This window comes from Thunnus thynnus, chromosome 17, assembly GCF_963924715.1.
Source record: "Thunnus thynnus chromosome 17, fThuThy2.1, whole genome shotgun sequence".
Classification (NCBI taxonomy): Eukaryota; Metazoa; Chordata; class Actinopteri; order Scombriformes; family Scombridae; genus Thunnus; species Thunnus thynnus.
Window position 1 is genome coordinate 12,363,326 of NC_089533.1, and position 18,885 is coordinate 12,382,210.

Consider the following 18,885-nt stretch of genomic DNA (forward strand, 5'->3'; position numbering starts at 1 on the left):
GAAATTTGTGTGTTATGACCGACAAAAGTCTCAACGCCACTTTGTATTAAAAGGATAGTTTGGATTTTTGTGGAGTTGTTCTTCCTGCTTACACAGGGTGAGACAAAGTTGAGACAAAGTGATGGTTCTTGCTGAACCAGCCAAAACCCCTAAAGGAAAACAGAAATAGACAAAATGAAGATAAATTTGTGCCTTCAGTGTTAATGAGGTGACAGGTGTACAAAGGGCAGCAAATACAACAAAATTTGTGCTAAAAAATCAGTAAACAAATATAAATTGTCCTTTGAATTCTGTGACTCTTTGTTGCATCCCTTCATCTATAAAATGACGACACTTCCCACCATCCATCAATTCATGTGGTCCTCTCAAACACATTAAAAAATCAGTGCAATTTGCTCAGGTCTACTGTTATTTCCATTAATGTCTGCTATCATGTTCCATTACGCCACCGTCCTGAACCAAATTTCCATTTATTTTAATTCCCCGATAACACTTTCCCTAATCAAATGGAAACACTATACAGTACAAGGCATTCATTTTCTTTTCTTATACCACTTAGCTCCTCCCTGTAGTTCAGCTAACTCAATCCAGTTTCCATCTGTTGAATGTGATTGATGTCGTCCTGAATGCAGTTTGAGCAGCTGGCCTTTCTGTGGATGGAGCGTCAGAAGTCCGGGGGGAACTACAGCCGCTACAGGGCGCAGACGGAGAAACACGTGGTGCTGTGTGTCAGCTGTCTTAAGATCGACCTCCTCATGGACTTCCTCAACGAGTTCTTCGCTCACCCCCGACTGCAGGTCTCTCCAAATGGTTTTAAGTAGGACAAGAGACTGGTCTTGTGTTTGTGTGTGCTTGTTGTCTGTAATCCTCCCCAGGAGCCTGAGCAGCTGAGGTTAATGCAGAGGATTAATTCAGCAATAGCATGGATCAAACTGCTGTCTCATTCACGTGGGAGCAGATGTGTATGTTTGCTTGAGGGCCCATCCATGTGTGCATGTCTCATTGTTCAGTAATACTATGTGTGGAAATCATTTTGATTGGGTCTCACTAGTTCAAGGGGATAGTGTCTAAGGTGAGGGTGTAGGGCCTCGGGGAGAGTTAGGTTTAGGTAATATTTAAAGTTAAGCAACCCAATGATGAAACCTTTTAGATAAGTGGTGAAACATCTTCAATGCTACACTAGGAGTCTAGTTCCCTTTGATGTACCATTTCCCTTTTAATATTTTGTTCATTTAGATTCTCTCTACTCAATTATGTATAGCCCAGGTCTTGTAAAGAAGTCATATGGACAAAAAATACTCAGCAGGTGATTGCATGAACCATCCGTTGATGGTTCATCCGTCATCTATCACCATCTTATCTTACGAGGCAGCTGGACTCGCGAGATCACCAGATCACACAAGAATCCTGATAGGATGCTGCTGGTTGGTCCGAACCACCGGTGGTTTGGACACAAGCACATCACCTGAAACCTGACAAGATGGATTCCCGCGTGATCTTATGATGTTGTGATCTCGCGAATCCAGCTGCCTCACAAGGTAATCGGTCCCTGCCATCATGATGAAACTACATTTTGCTGGGACTGGGACCTGTATTTATAATAATAATAATAATAATAATAATAATAATAATAATAATAATAATAATAATAATAATAATAATAATAATAATAATAATAATAATAATAATCCTAAATTAAGTGCACTTTCTTGATTTGTCTGTCTTCATCACTGGATGGAGTTTGCTCAGTGGTATGGATCTTTGGTCACATGATAGCAGGAGGAAGAAACCCTGTCTCTATCCAGGGGTTTAGGGGTTACAAACTTTTTTTTTCAACATTATCTTTATTGGTTTTAGAACATAACAACCCTGAATAATGCAACAATGTACAAAGATATAATCACATAAATGTCAGATCAGCCTGCTCCTCCCTCCCTCCCTCCCACCACCACCCACCTCTTTCCCCCCATGACCCACCTCCCATTACCCACACACACCCATCCCATCCACCCACCCCTTCAGGTTCAACCACTAATTTCTTCAGAATATGTACATATCCAAAGATAAGGGAATAAATAAGACTATAAAAAAAAAACATAAAACAGTATAGTTGCAGAGAGGGAATAGATAACAGCCTTTGTGTAGCCTAGTTGATGGGGTGGAATAAAAAGAAAAACATGTCTGACTGACACATGGTAATTGGATTCAATACTTATTGAATATAAAAAGAGTTCTATGTTAAGGACTCTGTCTCTAGAAATGTTAGTAAACCACTCCAAATCTTTTTAAACTCTCCAAGACTGTCCCTTCTAGTTATACATTATCTTTTCATTTGGTAGACATGATGCTAATTCATTAGTCCATCTAGCAGACGTAGGTGGATGATCATCTTTCCATTGCATGGCTATACATTTGTTGGCTGTGATTAGGGCAATTCTAATAAATTTGAGTTTATTTTTATTGACTTTTAATCACAGATGTGTCAGTCAGTAGGGTTATTCTTGGTTCTGTGGGGGTGGTTATTCCTGTGATGTCATTAAGCACATTGATTATAGAGGTATAATATGAATTTAGACATGGGCAGGCCCAGAACATACAGTATGTATCAGTGTTCCTGTTCCAGCTCACATCTTGGGCAGAACTGGGAATATTGAGGTTTTATTCTGTGCAGCCTGTCAGGGGTGTATGAGATTATAGTATGTAATTTTATGTCTGGTGTTAAAAGAGAAATATTGACTATCAATATACAGCGTTTACCATTCCACTCCTTCAAAATTACACTCAAGGTCTTCTTCCTATTTGCGTTTCACTCCCACCATTTCCCACCCTATGATTTGAGAAATTCTAGTGTAGGAATAAGATAAAAACCCTCTTACTCCCTGTGTGTAACGCACAGGTTTGTCTAGAGGCAACTCTTCTAATGATTATAGAGAGGAGAGCTCTTCTGAGTCTGAAGGATTTTTGATACCTTTTGTAAACCATATTTTTTTGATCTCATCTCTAAGGGCTTTAGGTAAAGAGGGACTTATATGAAAGAGGGATTTGTCATAAATTAACCAAACACAACTTGTTTTCTTCCAAGCTTGTTACCAAATCTTATATGTATGGACAGTGAATGGGTTTGTTGATGTAATTGGGAGAGAATTTAAAGAGTTTATACATGGTACTGATTCAAATTTCACCTTATTTAGGTGATGCTGTTCAGGGGTTACAAACTTCCTTTTATCATGAATGAACTTTTATGCTCAGTTAAGTAGTATTTTTAGTCAAGCTGTCATGTGAAAGTGAAAAATCTTTTATATTCAAGTTTCAAATGCAAGGAAAGACCTCATTTCTTTAAAAAAAAAAAAAAAAAAAAGAAGAAGAAGAATTAAAATAATATCAAACAAATGTCAATATTCTCCACTAACCCTGTCTGCATATCAAGTGACCCTATATAAGGTCCCAACCTCAAGCTTAAGAACCCTAGATTTCAAAATGTTGCTGTAGGAGACTTCTTGCTGATTTCTTGTTTGTGGTTAAGCCCACTTCAGCCATAATACAAATTGTGTGTGTTTGTGTGTGTGTGTGTGTGTGTGTGTGTGTGTGTGTGTAGGACTACTATGTGGTGATCTTGTGCCCAGCAGAGATGGATGTCCAGGTTAGGAGAGTTCTTCATGTTCCTTTGTGGGCCCAGAGAGTCATCTACCTACAGGGGTCTGCCCTCAAAGACCAAGACCTGATGAGGGCCAAGTGAGTGGCTGTGACCAACAATAACAACAACATTTTTTTAAAAAAAAAAGATTTTATAGATGTATTATTCTATTTTATTGATCTGTGTGTCTATCTCTACATATCCAGTAGAACCACTTAATGAGCCCAGAACAGACTTGAGTTCAGACACCTTGAAATGAGAGGCCTCACACGTAGAAGCTGGAGTTCATAATTAATACCTAAGGCACCTAAGGGCTGGAAATACTAGCTGTAATTACAATTTGAGTCTTATTGCTTATTGTTTACGCCCTGGCTTCTAATAATATAACCATAGCACCTTAGGCTGGCTTTGTCACAATGAAAGAAAAGGAACGAAAGCCTGTTTGTTTGTCTCCTTGCCTCCTACTATCTCATCCATAAATGGCGTGGGCTTGAAAGACACATTGGTTCGTTTGTTGTTCTATTGTCCTGCTTTTTTTTTCTCTTTTGTCCTCTCCCTCAATAACATGACAACACCCTCCTTCCTGTGTCTTTTCTCTTTATCGCTTCCCCTGGTTCTCCCTCTCTCTCACTCCCATGGTCACATGTTCTACTAACTGCCTGCAGGATGGACGATGCTGAGGCCTGCTTTATCCTCAGTAACCGGTTTGAAGTGGACCGCATTGCCGCCGTACGTTCCTCGCTGCTTCCCTGTATCCCAATGACTCCTCATATTACAAAACATCCATATAAAGCCTTCTTGCCCGATAATAAGTCTTTAATTTTTGTTTTTCTAAAAATAAATGCATGAAAAAGTATTGTAATTGGTATATCTAAAAGGGCTGAGTCAAGAGCGAGTCAACAAGTCCAGTTGCTCTTGACTCAGCCCTTTTGGATGTGGAGTGACCTGCTTTTTTTCAGAGCGTCGCTTCATAAAAATGTTTAAAAGCAGCTTTGGAAAAGTGGATTTAGCACCTTCTCTGGCTCAGTTTTTGTGCTTGTTGTTTTATGGTCGGTCATTTTTATGTTTTTCCTCAATAAAGGAAAGCCTCTGTTTCCTGACAATAAAGGAAACAGAGGCTTGACACAAAAAAATAAACCATACACAAGCACATGTGAAAAACAAAGGAAATCACTGAACTTTATAGGTGAGGAGTAGCAGTGCCATGATAGTGAGTTGATATTTACTGACAGCACATGACTTCTTTGACTTGTCATATCAGTAAACCAGAACTAAATTGAACTCATGTCAGTCAAAAATGATGAGAACTGAATTAAATGTATAAAATTACTTTATTATGTAGAACCAGCAAACCAACTTTATATGATAAAATATGGAACTGATTTCATGGAAAATGCCTTCATTCCACCAAATCACCTGCATTGCAGGTGCGGTAGAGTAGTGAGCTAACCAAGTTTGACCCAGAAAACTGAGATTTTTGGACTAGAAATAAGCCAGCTTTTTTATGTTTGACTATCTGGGGCCCAGTTTTACTCACTTCACTCTCCAAGGCCTCCCTTGTGTTTTTGTGCAGCCTTGAACACTTTTCTGCTGTCAGATTCACATTACTGTGAGTCTGAGATGTTGTGGGGACTATTCAATTGCTCTGTGCAGTCAGTGGTTTATGAGGATTATTAGAGAAAAACTCCAATCTGATGCTGCTAATAATAGGTTTCTACCTCTCTTTCTCTCCTTGTCGTACTTTCCCTCTCTCCTTTGTTTTTACTCCATCAATTTCACTCCCTATCTCCGTGTCCAATTTTCTCAGGATCATCAGACCATCCTCCGAGCCTGGGCGGTAAAAGACTTTGCTCCAAATTGCCCCCTGTATGTCCAGATTCTCAAGCCAGAGAACAAGTTCCACGTCAAATTTGCAGGTGGGCAGGGTGTGTGAAATCAAACTGACTGCCCGTCACTTGAGATGTCAGATAAAGCTGAATGTGTGTCTTGTTTGGATGCAACAACTGTTATTTGATCACATCAGGGTGCAGGAAATAATAGGATGACAACTACTGAAAAATATATCTTCCTGGCCCAATTTGGAGGTGATTTTACAACAGTTTGTGACAGGAGTTGTGCAGTCATCAGTCATAATATATACAGCGTTGTAAGAGATGGGTACTTTGGTGAGCATTTTATTGTGCTGTTGCAAGGTTTCCATTGTGTTGATATGGTAACTGACATGGGACATGACATTGGAACTGAACTGTCCTGCCTGCGCTATATTTCCAATGTATGTCATCAGCTGTCGTGTTCATTTTCTACCTCAGCTTGTCAGCCTAATTTGTGAGATTTTTCTATCAGCATGCCTGTGCAGCAGCAGAGCTCTCCATCCCTCCAGCTCTTAAAACAGTGCTGGACAGATTGTCTCAGCTTGGCTGTAAGTCTGCTGAGGGTTTCTGTGAGTTTTTACATTGCCTTTTAAAGAGTGTCTCTTCTCCTGCTCAACAGGAGATGGCAGTCAATCATCTGCGAGTGAGGGAGAGCAAAAGACGAGGAAGCAAACTCTCTCTCTTTCTCTCATCCTGTCCTCTCTCTCACACATCTCTCTGCCTACAGCCCTGGAGAACGTCAAACTCATTTCTAGCTTTCCGCCCTCATCCCAGCTGTCTCTATCAATGATTAACGTTTTACTTTTCTACGCTGGCGAAGAAAATCCCCTTCTTTTGAAGAGTTCAGCTGTTGCGTTAACCTGGCAGACGAGCTTTCCCCACAGGCAATCCTCCTCTGGCCCTGCGGTGCTGTTTAAACAACTCACTCCCACAGCCAGACTGACGCCTTTGTTATTAATGGGACAGGGATACAAAGATAAATTGTACTCATCCACAGTCACACCCTTTCTGAAGTATATGATTATCAGTTAGCTTTGTGGGGGGGTGAAATTCCTGCTCTTGTGCTGGGATATAGACAACTGTGACAATTATGTAAATTGCTTTATGTCATCTTACATTGACATCGTGTGTTTAGATATTCTTCTCATTCATTTTGAAATACTAATTTGGCATTGGATATTGTTTTTGAAGTATCCTGTAGCCATGCCCTTGTTCGAACAACAGCACTGCTGCCAATAATGTAATGACATAATCAGCCGAGTTCAATGTCCCTCTAATCCTGAAGTCATCAGGATTCATCAGTAGACTCGGGGAGCAAATTAGCACGCAGTCACATGAGCATTACTGTAAGTGCAGATGCCATGTTTTGACACCACTTGGAATCTACTCACTAAGTGCTAGTGTGGGAGGCATTAATGAGCAAGAGATACAAGCTTTAATTTGATCCACAGGAATAGCTTAATAACAGCTCAGTGTTCATCAGAAGACATCTGTCATTATGATGCTGCAGCAGGGCAGGAAACCCTGAAGTGTCTTAGTAACCAAACTGAAATGGGTACAGAGTGTCAATTGATTATCTCCCAAGTTTATGTTTTGATCGACAATAGCCAGTCACCCTCCTGAGCAGCTCACTCATATATAAAATAACAGCTTACTGATTTAATTAGCTCAACTGGTGGACCTGTGGGCAGGATGTAATTGCACTGTTGCCTGGGGTGCAAATAACCCCATCTGCACACACGCAGGATTGCACCTTTAAAACCACTCTGTGACGGAAAACAATAGACAGCCTGGAGTGATGGGGACAAAAACCCAGATCCTCTAAGCAAGGAGACAGAAAGAGAGTGAGAGAGAGAGTGTGTGTGTGTGTGTGTGTGTGCGCACACAGTGTCTCGAGGTCAGTAATTGGTTTCTCTCCTTGGTCTGAGTCCAGGCACCTGAAGGATAGACGATAGGATGGAGGGCAGCGGTGTGTTGTAAGCAGAGAAGAAGATGGGAAGTGAAGGGATCACAGTGGTGGAGAGAGGTGCTAGTAGGACATTCGATATTGGATATTGGGGGGAAAAAAGAGTCAAAAAAGGAAAAAAGACTTGATGCGTGACTACTGTGTCTGTGTTAGTGTGTTGGAGAGCGAGACAGACAGAGAAAGAGGAATGTGTGTGTAACAATAATGAATGCTGTTGCTCCATAGATACCACCTCAATGTTTTTGTCTTTTTCCTCTGCAGGCTTCAGTTGCCCATTCCTTTATGAAGGCATCCGCTTTGAAAGAAACTCACAGACTGAATAGGAAGAGGCTAGCGTGTGTGTTTGTGTGCGAGCCGCATTATGATGTACTGTTCTTAGCCAAAAGAACATTGGTTCTTCAAAAGAAGATCCACAATCAGCAGTTTTAATTGTCTCGTCTCTCACCTCCTCAGCTTCAGGCACACACACGCCTGACTTATTTATTAAAAGCTGCATTTACATCTCAGCTGGTCTCCTATTACTCAGACAGGCAGTTGATTGAGACTGATACTTCGTGTCAGGCATTGTTTGTCACCAATTATTTCTAAATACAGAGCATGCATTGTGCTTTTAGGGTCTAGCTCAACATTGTTGGTAAACAAGGAAGCACTAATACACCTGTGTACTCATCACTGAAGATAATGCAATCAAGAATTACACAGTAGGGGAAATTAATGCTCCCTGGGTCTGATTCACTCATTGGCTTACTACAAACATTAATCGCTCTATTGGTTTTTCTGTTCAAAGGGAAGGCTTTGTGGCAACAGGTAAACGGGAGGACTGCCTACTGTGTTTGTTCAGTTTGGTTGGCTCACATGCAGGGCTGTGTTAAGTGTTGGATGATGTCAGTGAAAGTCAAAAGGAAAGTCAAAGGCTAGGTCTTCCCATAAGAACAAAAAACTGGCAGTGGGCCACAGCCGTGACATAAAATTGATCCCATCGGAGTTAACAGATGATATGTCTAAGTGGAGGCAAGAGGATGATGGAAGATTTTTGACACAGCTGTCTGTCTGACTCACTTGTGTTAGACTATCATCAAGTGACATTTAGACGTTTTCCAACATGAAATAGTAACAGATTTGATTGCATGTGTGCTTGTGTTTTTCAGTGGTAAGCATAGAGCCATATTAACACAGTTTAATAAGTGATATGCATAATATATTATGTGTTTTTATTAGAGCTACAGAGTACACCGTTAAACTGTTTTCATAGGGAATATTTCTTCATTAGAGAGTAGTTCCACATTATCCTGAGTAACTGGTGTATTGTTTACATAGTTGATCATCAGCAAATCAAATTACAACAATTTTGATAATTACTGCTGTATACTGAGTGAAGATGCCAAACATGTGCCTCTCAAATGTGTTACATTTACATTTGTTGGTCAAACAAAAAGAGTAATTTGAAAATATCACCTTGAACACTGGGACTACGTGATGGGAATTCTTCACAATTTCTTGACCTTTTAGAGAGTGAATGTTTGATCAAACATAAAGTAACCTCACTGAGAACTACAAATAAAATTCTCTTGCACTGGGATAGTAGCATACACCTCAGATATTTACATCTCCAAACCTCAACAGATAAAACTGCTCTCTGCATGGCGAAATATCAGTGGGGATAAGAGGGATCATTTGTGATTTTTGCTTGGTGGCAATATCAGACTGTCTGTCACCAATTTGGTCAGGACTGAAATATCTCCATAACTAATGGATGGATTTCCATAAAATCTTGTACAGACATTCATGATTCATGGTCACAAGAGGATGAATCCTACTGACTTTAGTGAACCCCTGACTTTTTCTCTAGTGTCACCATGAGGTTGACATTTGTTCAGAGTGAATTATCTTGACAACCATTTGATGGATTTCCATGAAATTTAAAGCAGACATTTCAGTTCCCTAGAGGATATATGCCAGTGAATTTTCCTCTGACACCACCAGCAAGTCAAAGTTTTCACTAATGGTATGAAATATCTCAATATCTACTAGATGGATTACACAAAATTTGGGTCAAACATTCATGGCTCCCAGATATTCCCTGATATTCCCAGTATTCTAATCACTTTGGTGATCTTCTGACTTTTCCTCTAGCGTCCCCAAGAGGTTGACTTTTCTTTATTGAACTATCTCGAAAACTATGTGGTAATTGCTGTGAAACTTGGTGCACATATTCGTGGTCTCCAGAGGGTGAATTGTAATAACGTTGATCTCCTGAATTTTCATGTAGAACCATTATCTGGTCAAAGTATAATTTTGGCCAATACTTTGGTTTTTGACCAAATGCCTGCAAAACTAATGACATTCCCATCAGCCTTAGCTGTGTTTAGTGTAAATTAGCAAATGTTTGCATGCTAAGAAACTAAACCAACAGGGTGACACATGGTAAACGTTATACCTGCTAAACATGAACATGCTCGCATTATCATTGTGAGCATGTTAGCATACATGATCTGAACATTTATCTCAAGAATAGCTGCAGCTAGCATGGCTGTAAGGCTCTTAGTCTTGGTTTTGGTCTGGTTCAATTGACCCTTTATGGGATTTAACTCATCTTATTGATGTTGGTTACATCTGGATTGATAAAGTGACATATCATGAGATGAAACCATCAACTTTCTCTGTCACTCACCCACACATTCACCCACACAGACCAAGGCCAGGAGATTATTTTCCAAAAGCACTTTGTATTCACTGCAGTGTTTGGTTCTGAGTTGAAAGTTTCATGGAATACAGTCTTTGTGTTTTGCCAAGGCATGTGTGACCTTGTCACCTTGTCTTTCTTGTTTCCTTTGTCTGCAGATCATGTGGTGTGTGAAGAAGAGTTTAAGTACGCCATGCTGGCTTTAAACTGTGTGTGCCCTGGTACCTCAACACTCATCACTCTATTGATCCACTCCTCCAGAGGACAGTGAGTTCTCTCACTTTCTTTCTCTATATCCCTCTTTCTGTTGAATTGTTCACAGTGCAGACTGACATTCTTGGCAGTCAAATATACAGTAGGTATGGTAAATACTTTCTCGGAGGCTAACATACAGACGGCGAAGGCTAGAAGCAAGCTACATCCTGTCTCCTCACTGTCACTCATCTTTGTTTTTTTTTCAGAACTGCGCCCCAAGAGGCCTTCAAGCAACGTGTAGGAGCCTTTCAGGCCCTTAACAGGCAGGATACGTCTTATCTATATTCACATCGGAGAATTCTGATAACATTTGTGCTCAATATTCAGCTTCCACAGGTTGCTGATTGCACAAAACAGATAAAATAAAGACAGCAATCCAATTTAAGTCAATAATAATAATAATAATTTTCTTTTACTTAAAGTTTGCTTCACTAATCTTTGTATATAAGGGAGTACAATAAACCTATTTTCTTGATCATGGATAAGTGAGAAAAACAAAAATGACGAATTCTTTGATGGTGAAAATTTAATGTATGTAAATAAAATAATTCAACTAGCTTGAGGCTATTGAGTTCAACATTAGAAAGCAGGATGTTTCATAAGTATACATCTATATCTGGACTTGATGCCATTTTGTTTATTGGCTGAGACAGTGATACATAACTAGATTTTGTCCACCTCCTCCCCTGCCTTGCATTTAGTTCCTGTAAACTGCAAATTTGCCAGAACACTTGTTTATACTTTGTCGCAGGCCACCCACATTCACACTGCCCCTACACCCTTGCTTCCTGTTATCACTTCTTTAGCCTCCATGACTAAAGCCATATCCCCCTGAGAAGACTGTTGTCCACTTAACTGTGTGTACATCTGAGGCCTATTGTTCAGACAGGCTGGCTGTCCTTGACTATATCAGTGTGCTGATTAAAGTATTGACCAGTACCTCTGACAGAGATGTAAGATGTTATCTATCCAACCTTGAGTGGAAAATTGTCTGATGTGGCCCTGATGCTGAGCTGGAAGCTTTGTGTTACATGTTTAAAAGGTCAATCTTTCCCCACATGGCCAATCTATCCTCTTTTTGTCTCAGGGAAGGCGGTGCCTGTTCAGCAGACCAATGGCACCGAACCTACCGGCGCTGCTCAGCCAATGAGGTGCATCACATCCGCCTGGAGGAAAGTAAATTCTTCGGGGAATACCAGGGCAAGAGTTTCACCTTTGCCTCCTTTCATGCTCACAAAAAGTAAGTGATGCCTTAGAAAAAGCCAAGAAATGAGAACATATCATCAGTCTTTATGGTTTAGAGCTGACCTTGTCTCTGCGGATATAGGTATGGAGTGTGTTTGATTGGAGTACGCAGACTGGACACCACCAACATCCTGCTGAACCCTGGTCCCTGCCACATCATGGGAGCCTCTGACACATGCTTTTACATCAATATCTCCAAAGAGGAGAACTCAGCATTTGTGAGGGGCCAGAGGGAGCCATCATGGGGCGGCATGGGGGGAAATGCCAGGGGAGTCCACCAAACCATCTACCATGGACTCACCCGCCTGCCAGTCCACAGTATCATTGCCAGCATGGGTCAGTCAAATGGACACGACACAAAGACTGTGTAACATTTATACGCTGACCTTCTGTTTCCAGTTTCAGTATTGGTCAAACATGCAAAACTGTCATTAAACTCCATGAGACAGCAGCACAATCAGTGTCAGAATTATGCAGCTTTCATATGTGAGACCTATCTAGGTGGTTAAAAATATTCATGCTTTGCAAAGGAATTAACATGTATCTGATTGTAAGTCACTCTTGATAAGAGCAACTGCCAAATGAGCTGAAATGTCAAATACTGTGGTTTTACTAAAGCACCACCTAGTGGACAACAATTAAACTGTTCAGCTCACTGTTTTGCACTGATCTCACTATAGAATGTATTCTCACAGATCTGTGTAAAGTAAACACCTCACATGTTGTGTTTGAACCTTTAGTTTGACCTCTGGCTTGATCATCACTGAGGCTGTGTGTGTTTGTTTCAGGCACAGTGGCCATCGATCTGCAGGACTCCAGTGACAGCAGCCCAGAAGGCCAGGACCCGGGGAGCACGGGGCTTGGCAGCGGAAGAGGGAGCAGGAGCAGCTCCAGGACAGAGATGGGAGGCGCTAATACTTTGGCCCTACCTGCCATGGGAGAATCTGCCGAGGAGAGGCGGCACAGCATCGCCCCCGTCCTGGAGCTGGTAGATGGCGTCAACCCTACCTTCGACCTGCTGGGAGACCAATCAGAAGATGAGGGAGGAGAGGAGGGCAAGGAGGACAGTGATAAAGATGAGAGCGCCCACTGGTGGGGTCGACATTGCGAGTAAGTGCTGTTGAATTTATGTTCATGTGAATGTTGACATATAAACTTGTTCATGGATAACTGTGAGCTTGTGCTGCAGGTGGGTGAAGGGATACCCGCTGAACTCTCCGTACATCGGCAGCTCTCCTGCGTTGTGCCACCTTCTACAAGAAAAGATGCCCTTCTGCTGCCTGCGCATGGACAAGGTATGGGTTTAAATTACTTTGCTGTCTTTTTTATTTCCAAATTCACATTGCCTTCATCCTCCATGGCCTCTCTGCTCCTCTGTTAGGCTTGTCACCATATCCCTTTTGAGGATGCCCGCTCCTACGGCTTCAAAAACAAATTGATCATTGTGTCAGCGGAAAGTGCAGGGAATGGTTTATACAACTTCATTGTGCCTCTACGGGCCTACTACCGACCCAGGAAGGAGCTCAACCCCATCGTGCTGCTGTTGGAGAGCATGTAAGGAGAACATCTTCTTTATTGGACATGATGCTGTGGCTATGCTTGTAAACACGGCTTCAAATTGAAAAGGTCACATGTTAGTGTTCCCCAAAATTGTTGCCGCGAGCATGACAGCTGCACTACAAATCTAGGTGTGCAGGATGGTAAAATGGGTTCCTCTTTAAATAGCCAGTGGAGGAGAAAAACTGAGCTATTTAAGGTCACAGTAAACATGATTTGTGAAATGCTGAATGCTTTCAGGACAATGCACTCTGCAATCCTGTGTCGTGTTTTGTGGCTGGTACACAAGTGCAGTCAGCCAAAAGAGAGTAGAATCCAATAAAAAGGCAATAAAATGCTGAGTCACTCCAGTGTAGTGCTGTTATTTTCAGCTTTCTCTGCAGGCAGTTAGGCTGTGTTGTATTTCTCAGGCTGAGTGAGGGGGGTCTGTCTCTGTAGGGACATTAGCTCTTTATCATAGCATGTATGAATTCTGCTAGTGGGAATCTCAAGTCTATTTGTATTTGTATTGGTTCAGACCTGAAGCAGACTTCCTGGAGGCAATCTGTTGGTTCCCTATGGTGTTCTACACAGTGGGCTCCATCGACAAGTAAGGCAGACTTCATTATTTATCTTCCTGTTTTTCCTCTTTTCCTATTTCCTTAACCTTTATTCACCTCTCATATGACTTAGTTTGCTCTTTGATTTATTCTCTCTGGCTTTCATCCCTGATTTTATCCTTCTCACCCATCTTTATCTCTATAGTCTGGACAGTTTGCTGCGATGTGGAGTGACTTTCGCCGACACCATGGTTGTGGTTGACAAGGAGAGCTCCATGATTGCAGAGGAGGACTACATGGCTGATGCAAAGACCATCGTCAACGTCCAGACCCTCTTCAGGTCTGCTTTGTTCAAACTTGCTCTGTAATTTCACACTCTAGCTTAGAGTGAGTGTTTTTTGTTCTACCTCTCTTATTCTCTTACTGTCTCTCTGTGTGTTCCTTGTCCCCAGACTGTTCCCTGCTCTTAGTATCATCACTGAGCTCACACACCCAGCTAACATGCGCTTCATGCAATTCAAAGTCAAAGATCACTACTCTCTGGCTCTGTCCAAACTGGAAAAGGTAAAGGCTTCATACCTTCAAACTCCCTCTTTGTTTCTCTTTCATGCTGCACACCAGTCTTTTTCATTATGTCTTTTAAAGACTGGTGAGAAATACACTCATTGAAAAACTGCTAATGTTGCCTTTGTTGTAATGATAAGCTGCAGAGGTCGTTTGTCACAGCGACTGTAAAGTTTTTCAGTGAACATTTGTATCTGATAATAGCTTTGTGGTTTTTGTTCTTTTGTGTTTTTGTTCACCTCATTGCTACTTGACTTTTTAAATATCCGTTGCTGTTAATGTTGTTCTCTGTATAGCAGCCGGTGATTTCCCCCTTGGGCATAAATGACATTCACCAATGAATCAGTAAATTAGTCACTGCTTGACACACACATCATAAAATGATTTTCAATCGGGACAATGTTACCTCACAGCAGGAAGGACCTTTGGTTGATATCCAACCTTTTCCTTGGGTTTTCATGTGTTTCCTCAGGGTTTTCTTGTCTAGTCCCACATTACAAAAACATGCAAGTCAGATGCAGTGGGAACTGTAAATTGACCAGAATATGCATCAGTTTGAGAATCGACTTTTTTAGGCTTGAGTGTTACATTGCCTTCAGCCAAGTGCATGGTGTGAAAGGCTTGATCCCTGGACTTTGTAAAAAAGTAAGCTTTTGATATTTTTTTTATTTTTTTATTTTAAATTTTTCATGGGTCCAAGTCAGATGATGATGCTTACAAACTGTCTGGATTTGAAAAACATACATCACTACTGTATTATCTCTACTGCTCTATTACATCATCTCACCTTTTCGAGGACCAGTGTAATCAGAAGAATTCTGTGTTTGTGTGTGTGCGTATGCGTGTTATCTGCAGAAGGAAAGGGAGAAGGGGTCCAACTTGGTGTTTATGTTCCGCCTGCCCTTTGCAGCAGGGAAGGTGTTTAGTGTCAGCATGCTGGACACACTCCTCTACCAGGTAGCTGAAACAGACACTGAACAACAAAAATCCTGTTCTTCAATGTGGCAAAATGCCAAATATGATCTTTCTGTTGAATTGTTTGTTTTGATCTCCTGCCAGTCATTTGTGAAGGACTACATGATCTCCATCACCAGGCTGCTGCTGGGTTTAGACTCCATGCCGGGCTCAGGTTTCCTCTGTGCTGTGAGTCGCCGAACACAAACAGCTTGAATTCAACCCGTCAGCTCTGTGAAGTGCCTCAAAGGCTGATTGTTGTGATGTTTGTTTTCTAGATGAGAATCACAGAGGATGACTTGTGGATCCGAACCTACGGCAGGCTCTACCAGAAACTATGCTCCTCCACAGGAGACATTCCCATAGGCATCTACCGAACTGAAGCCCAAAAGCTTCCGGTCTCTGAGGTCAGCCACTATTGTTGTGTTGTTGTTTTGTGAACAAAATGTCACTAGTTAATGTCATTTGACTCAACAAGGCTCCCACTCTAAAGACATGCTAGCAACCCCTAGAGGCCACAATGTTCATTACATCACACAATACAAAAGAGTTGGAAGAAACAACATACTAATGATTTTGACCTGTTGACCTGTATTGGGAATCAAAATATAAAGATAGGAAAGGCCATGGAGGTCAGTTAATTCCCCAGCATCAATATGCTCATCAAATTTCATTGTTTATGAGATGTAATGCAGAGAGGGGGATTTTTTTAGTCTCTAAGCTCTTTTTTAGATATTTTTTATTACTCTCTTAATACTGGTAATATTTATCTGACCAGCTACAATGAAACTACTGCAATATCCAAAATGTGAAGTATGTCTTCACAAGGTTTTATTTAAATAGAGACATCTTCTCAAATTCTAATTGAAGTTATGACCTTGGTGTTTCCCCACAAGCCATGTTTTGCCAGCAAATGGATGCAGAGGTATGAACGCAGTCAGATATCAAGATCAGTTCTTAGTTTTGACATTAATACTCATCAAATGAGATAGGAGAGCTGCATAGTCTGAAAGAAATCTACATATTTAACATGGTGCAGGAACAATTGACAATTTTCCCACTGTGGAACTGACACTAAGTTTTTAAAGAAAAACTTGGCATGGTGGTTATTTTGGGAACTGAAAAGATATTTGAGAATGTTGGACTATTCATTATATGCATATATACTATATCTCATTCATTATTCATGTCTACCATGATAAGAAAGTATTAATTCCTGGACAGCGCTGGTAAAGAACTGATTTAATAAAATCTATGTGATAACAGCTTGACCACATTGCATAAGGAAATCAAAGCTTTGTATATGTGAATGTGTGGTTACGTTTGTGTGTCAGTCCCAGGTATCCATCACAGTGGAAGACTACGAGGACACCAGAGAACCCAGAGAGCCCCTGTTGTCCCGGACTGGCGCTCACCGCAACTCCACCTCCTCTGAGCCCATCTCAACCTCCTCCCACTCCTCGGACCACCCACTGCTCAGGAGGAAGAGCATGCAGTGGGCACGGCGGCTGAGCAGGAAGGGAGGTCGGAGCTCCAGCGGGGCCAAGGGGGCTGCGGGCAGTGCTGCAGAGAGGATCAGCCAGCAGAGACTGACCCTGTTCAGGCGCTCGGAGAGGCAGGAACTCAACGCCCTGGTGCGAACGAGGATGAAACATTTGGGCCTTTCTCCCACTGGATTCAGTAAGTACCTGCTCCTGATTTCAAGTGCAGACCTGTTGTTTACTGTGTATTCCATTTGTGTCCATTTTTATCTAAATGTATCTTCCTGTCTTGTGACTCACTGTAACGTAACCTCTATTCTGTGTGTACGGATGTAGCACAGCCTGCTGTATATCCTGTGCCTATTTTATTTCCTGCCTCACCTCTTTCTTCCTGTGTCAGATGGGATGACAGACCAAGGGAACAGACTATCTTACATCCTCATCAACCCTTCCCCAGACACCAGACTGGAGCTGCACGATGTTGTGTGAGTACACAATGTCAATATAATTGATAACACTCTCAAAATGTGAACACAGCATGAAAGCTACACATATTACAGGGTGCTATTTTCCACCCTGTCTGTGCCCCATCTGCAGGTACCTGATCAGACCAGACCCCCTCTCTCTGGTACCCAATCAAGGTAGCAGCAGGAAGTGCAGCGCCGGGCTCACAGAGAGCCACAGGTTTGATACGCAGGACAGCACCCATCTGTGAGAGAAAAAAAAAAACAAAAAGACAAATATACTGTCAAAACACTGTCAAAACAACAACAACACGCTCAAGAAATCAAGGAATAGTGAGACAGAGAGCGATGCAGCCCGATGGCCCTCGTATTTTCTCAACATTCAATCTTGGTGAACTCAGTGGTGCCGGAAATGCATGGACCTTTTCTATAACGATGGGAATGTTTTATTTATGCACCTTCCTATTTTCAAAGCAGAGAGCTGGGGACACAGAAGTGCATTTAATGAAAAACTACATGTATTTATATCCGTGTACGTGCATGTTCTGTACTGCATCATGTATGTGCGGTGTGTATGTATGTATGTACTGTATGTGTGTGCAAATGTGCGAATGAATGTGTACGTATGCTTATGGATCAAGAGCAAGACACTGCCAATTTTATCCGGACAGCCAAAGGAATCTGCTGCCAAAAGGGATGTATTTTTGTGTCTTTCTCTGTGTCGTAGGTGTGTTTCGTCACACTTAATGTTGTTTAACGTATTGGAAACTGATACTACAGTGCACACACCCTGTTAATTTTTTTTTTTCTTCTTCTTCTTCTTCATAAAGTCTTTTTGAAACTTTTTACCTGTTGCTTACACTCTCAAACGCACACATCCGTTTTACGCTCACCAGCAGCGGAGGAATCCAAAGAGCACCAGTCTGAATAATGGACATAAATAGACAGCGAGCACGCATCATCAGTCCAGGGCATTCAGTCGCACTGCTGTCGTCAGCAGTCGCACTGAAGTATGTTCTTGTCTTCAGCTGTGTGAGTACTCTGGAAACAAACCTGTTCCTGTTTTATTGTTTGCCTGTTTTTCTTAAAGTCCCACTCTCTCTGCTTCTGTCAGTGTGAGCTGTCCCGCCACCAGCTTGCTTTTGCTGACATGCATGTTAGAGATGCAAGGGATGGACAAAATAACAGGAACATGTACCGTAATATAATGCCATCCAGTACGATAGCCCTGCAATAAATACTACTTTTGTGAAGCTTATAATTTAACATTTTTGAGACTGTCAGAGAGCTGTCGGCTCAACTCTGTGTTGAAGCTGTATTATAAGCTTTACAAGTAAATATTTGCTGTATTTATTGCACACTGCAATAAATATCCACTTTAACAAGTAGTTAGTTTGCTAATTTAGAATTAAAATCTGCAATATAATTTGCTTTTCATTCACAAAAAATCTTATTTTTCTGATAACAAGTGAAAAAATCTGCCACTAGGGTGAGATCACCACTTGTTTATCAGCATATTGTATTGTATTTCATAATTTTTCAGCTGTTTAAAGAGACGTGATTCGAATCTTTATATATTACAGTAAATTACTTGTTGGGGTGGACATTTATGCTGTTTACCAAGGATTTGCAAGCCTCTGTGAATCTTTTGTCAGAAATTCTGAATGTGCCA

The 18,885-nt window shown here is 41.4% G+C and overlaps 1 protein-coding gene across 1 annotated transcript in view; it reads left to right on the forward strand.

Moving 5' to 3' along the window:
* kcnt2b (potassium sodium-activated channel subfamily T member 2b) overlaps positions 1-17,506 on the forward strand; it is a 38,155-nt gene extending 20,649 nt beyond the window's left edge. Inside the window, exons 11-30 of the mRNA XM_067570228.1 lie at positions 633-797; positions 3,596-3,732; positions 4,300-4,363; positions 5,442-5,550; positions 10,313-10,421; positions 10,616-10,672; positions 11,497-11,649; positions 11,737-11,990; positions 12,443-12,764; positions 12,844-12,949; positions 13,036-13,208; positions 13,729-13,800; positions 13,956-14,090; positions 14,203-14,314; positions 15,170-15,271; positions 15,374-15,457; positions 15,547-15,675; positions 16,603-16,948; positions 17,150-17,234; positions 17,347-17,506. Coding sequence (XP_067426329.1) covers positions 633-797; positions 3,596-3,732; positions 4,300-4,363; positions 5,442-5,550; positions 10,313-10,421; positions 10,616-10,672; positions 11,497-11,649; positions 11,737-11,990; positions 12,443-12,764; positions 12,844-12,949; positions 13,036-13,208; positions 13,729-13,800; positions 13,956-14,090; positions 14,203-14,314; positions 15,170-15,271; positions 15,374-15,457; positions 15,547-15,675; positions 16,603-16,948; positions 17,150-17,234; positions 17,347-17,464 — 2,832 coding nt within the window. The 3' untranslated portion in view covers positions 17,465-17,506. The remainder of the gene's footprint in view (positions 1-632; positions 798-3,595; positions 3,733-4,299; positions 4,364-5,441; positions 5,551-10,312; positions 10,422-10,615; positions 10,673-11,496; positions 11,650-11,736; positions 11,991-12,442; positions 12,765-12,843; positions 12,950-13,035; positions 13,209-13,728; positions 13,801-13,955; positions 14,091-14,202; positions 14,315-15,169; positions 15,272-15,373; positions 15,458-15,546; positions 15,676-16,602; positions 16,949-17,149; positions 17,235-17,346) is intronic.
* The last annotated feature ends 1,379 nt before the right edge of the window (positions 17,507-18,885 follow it).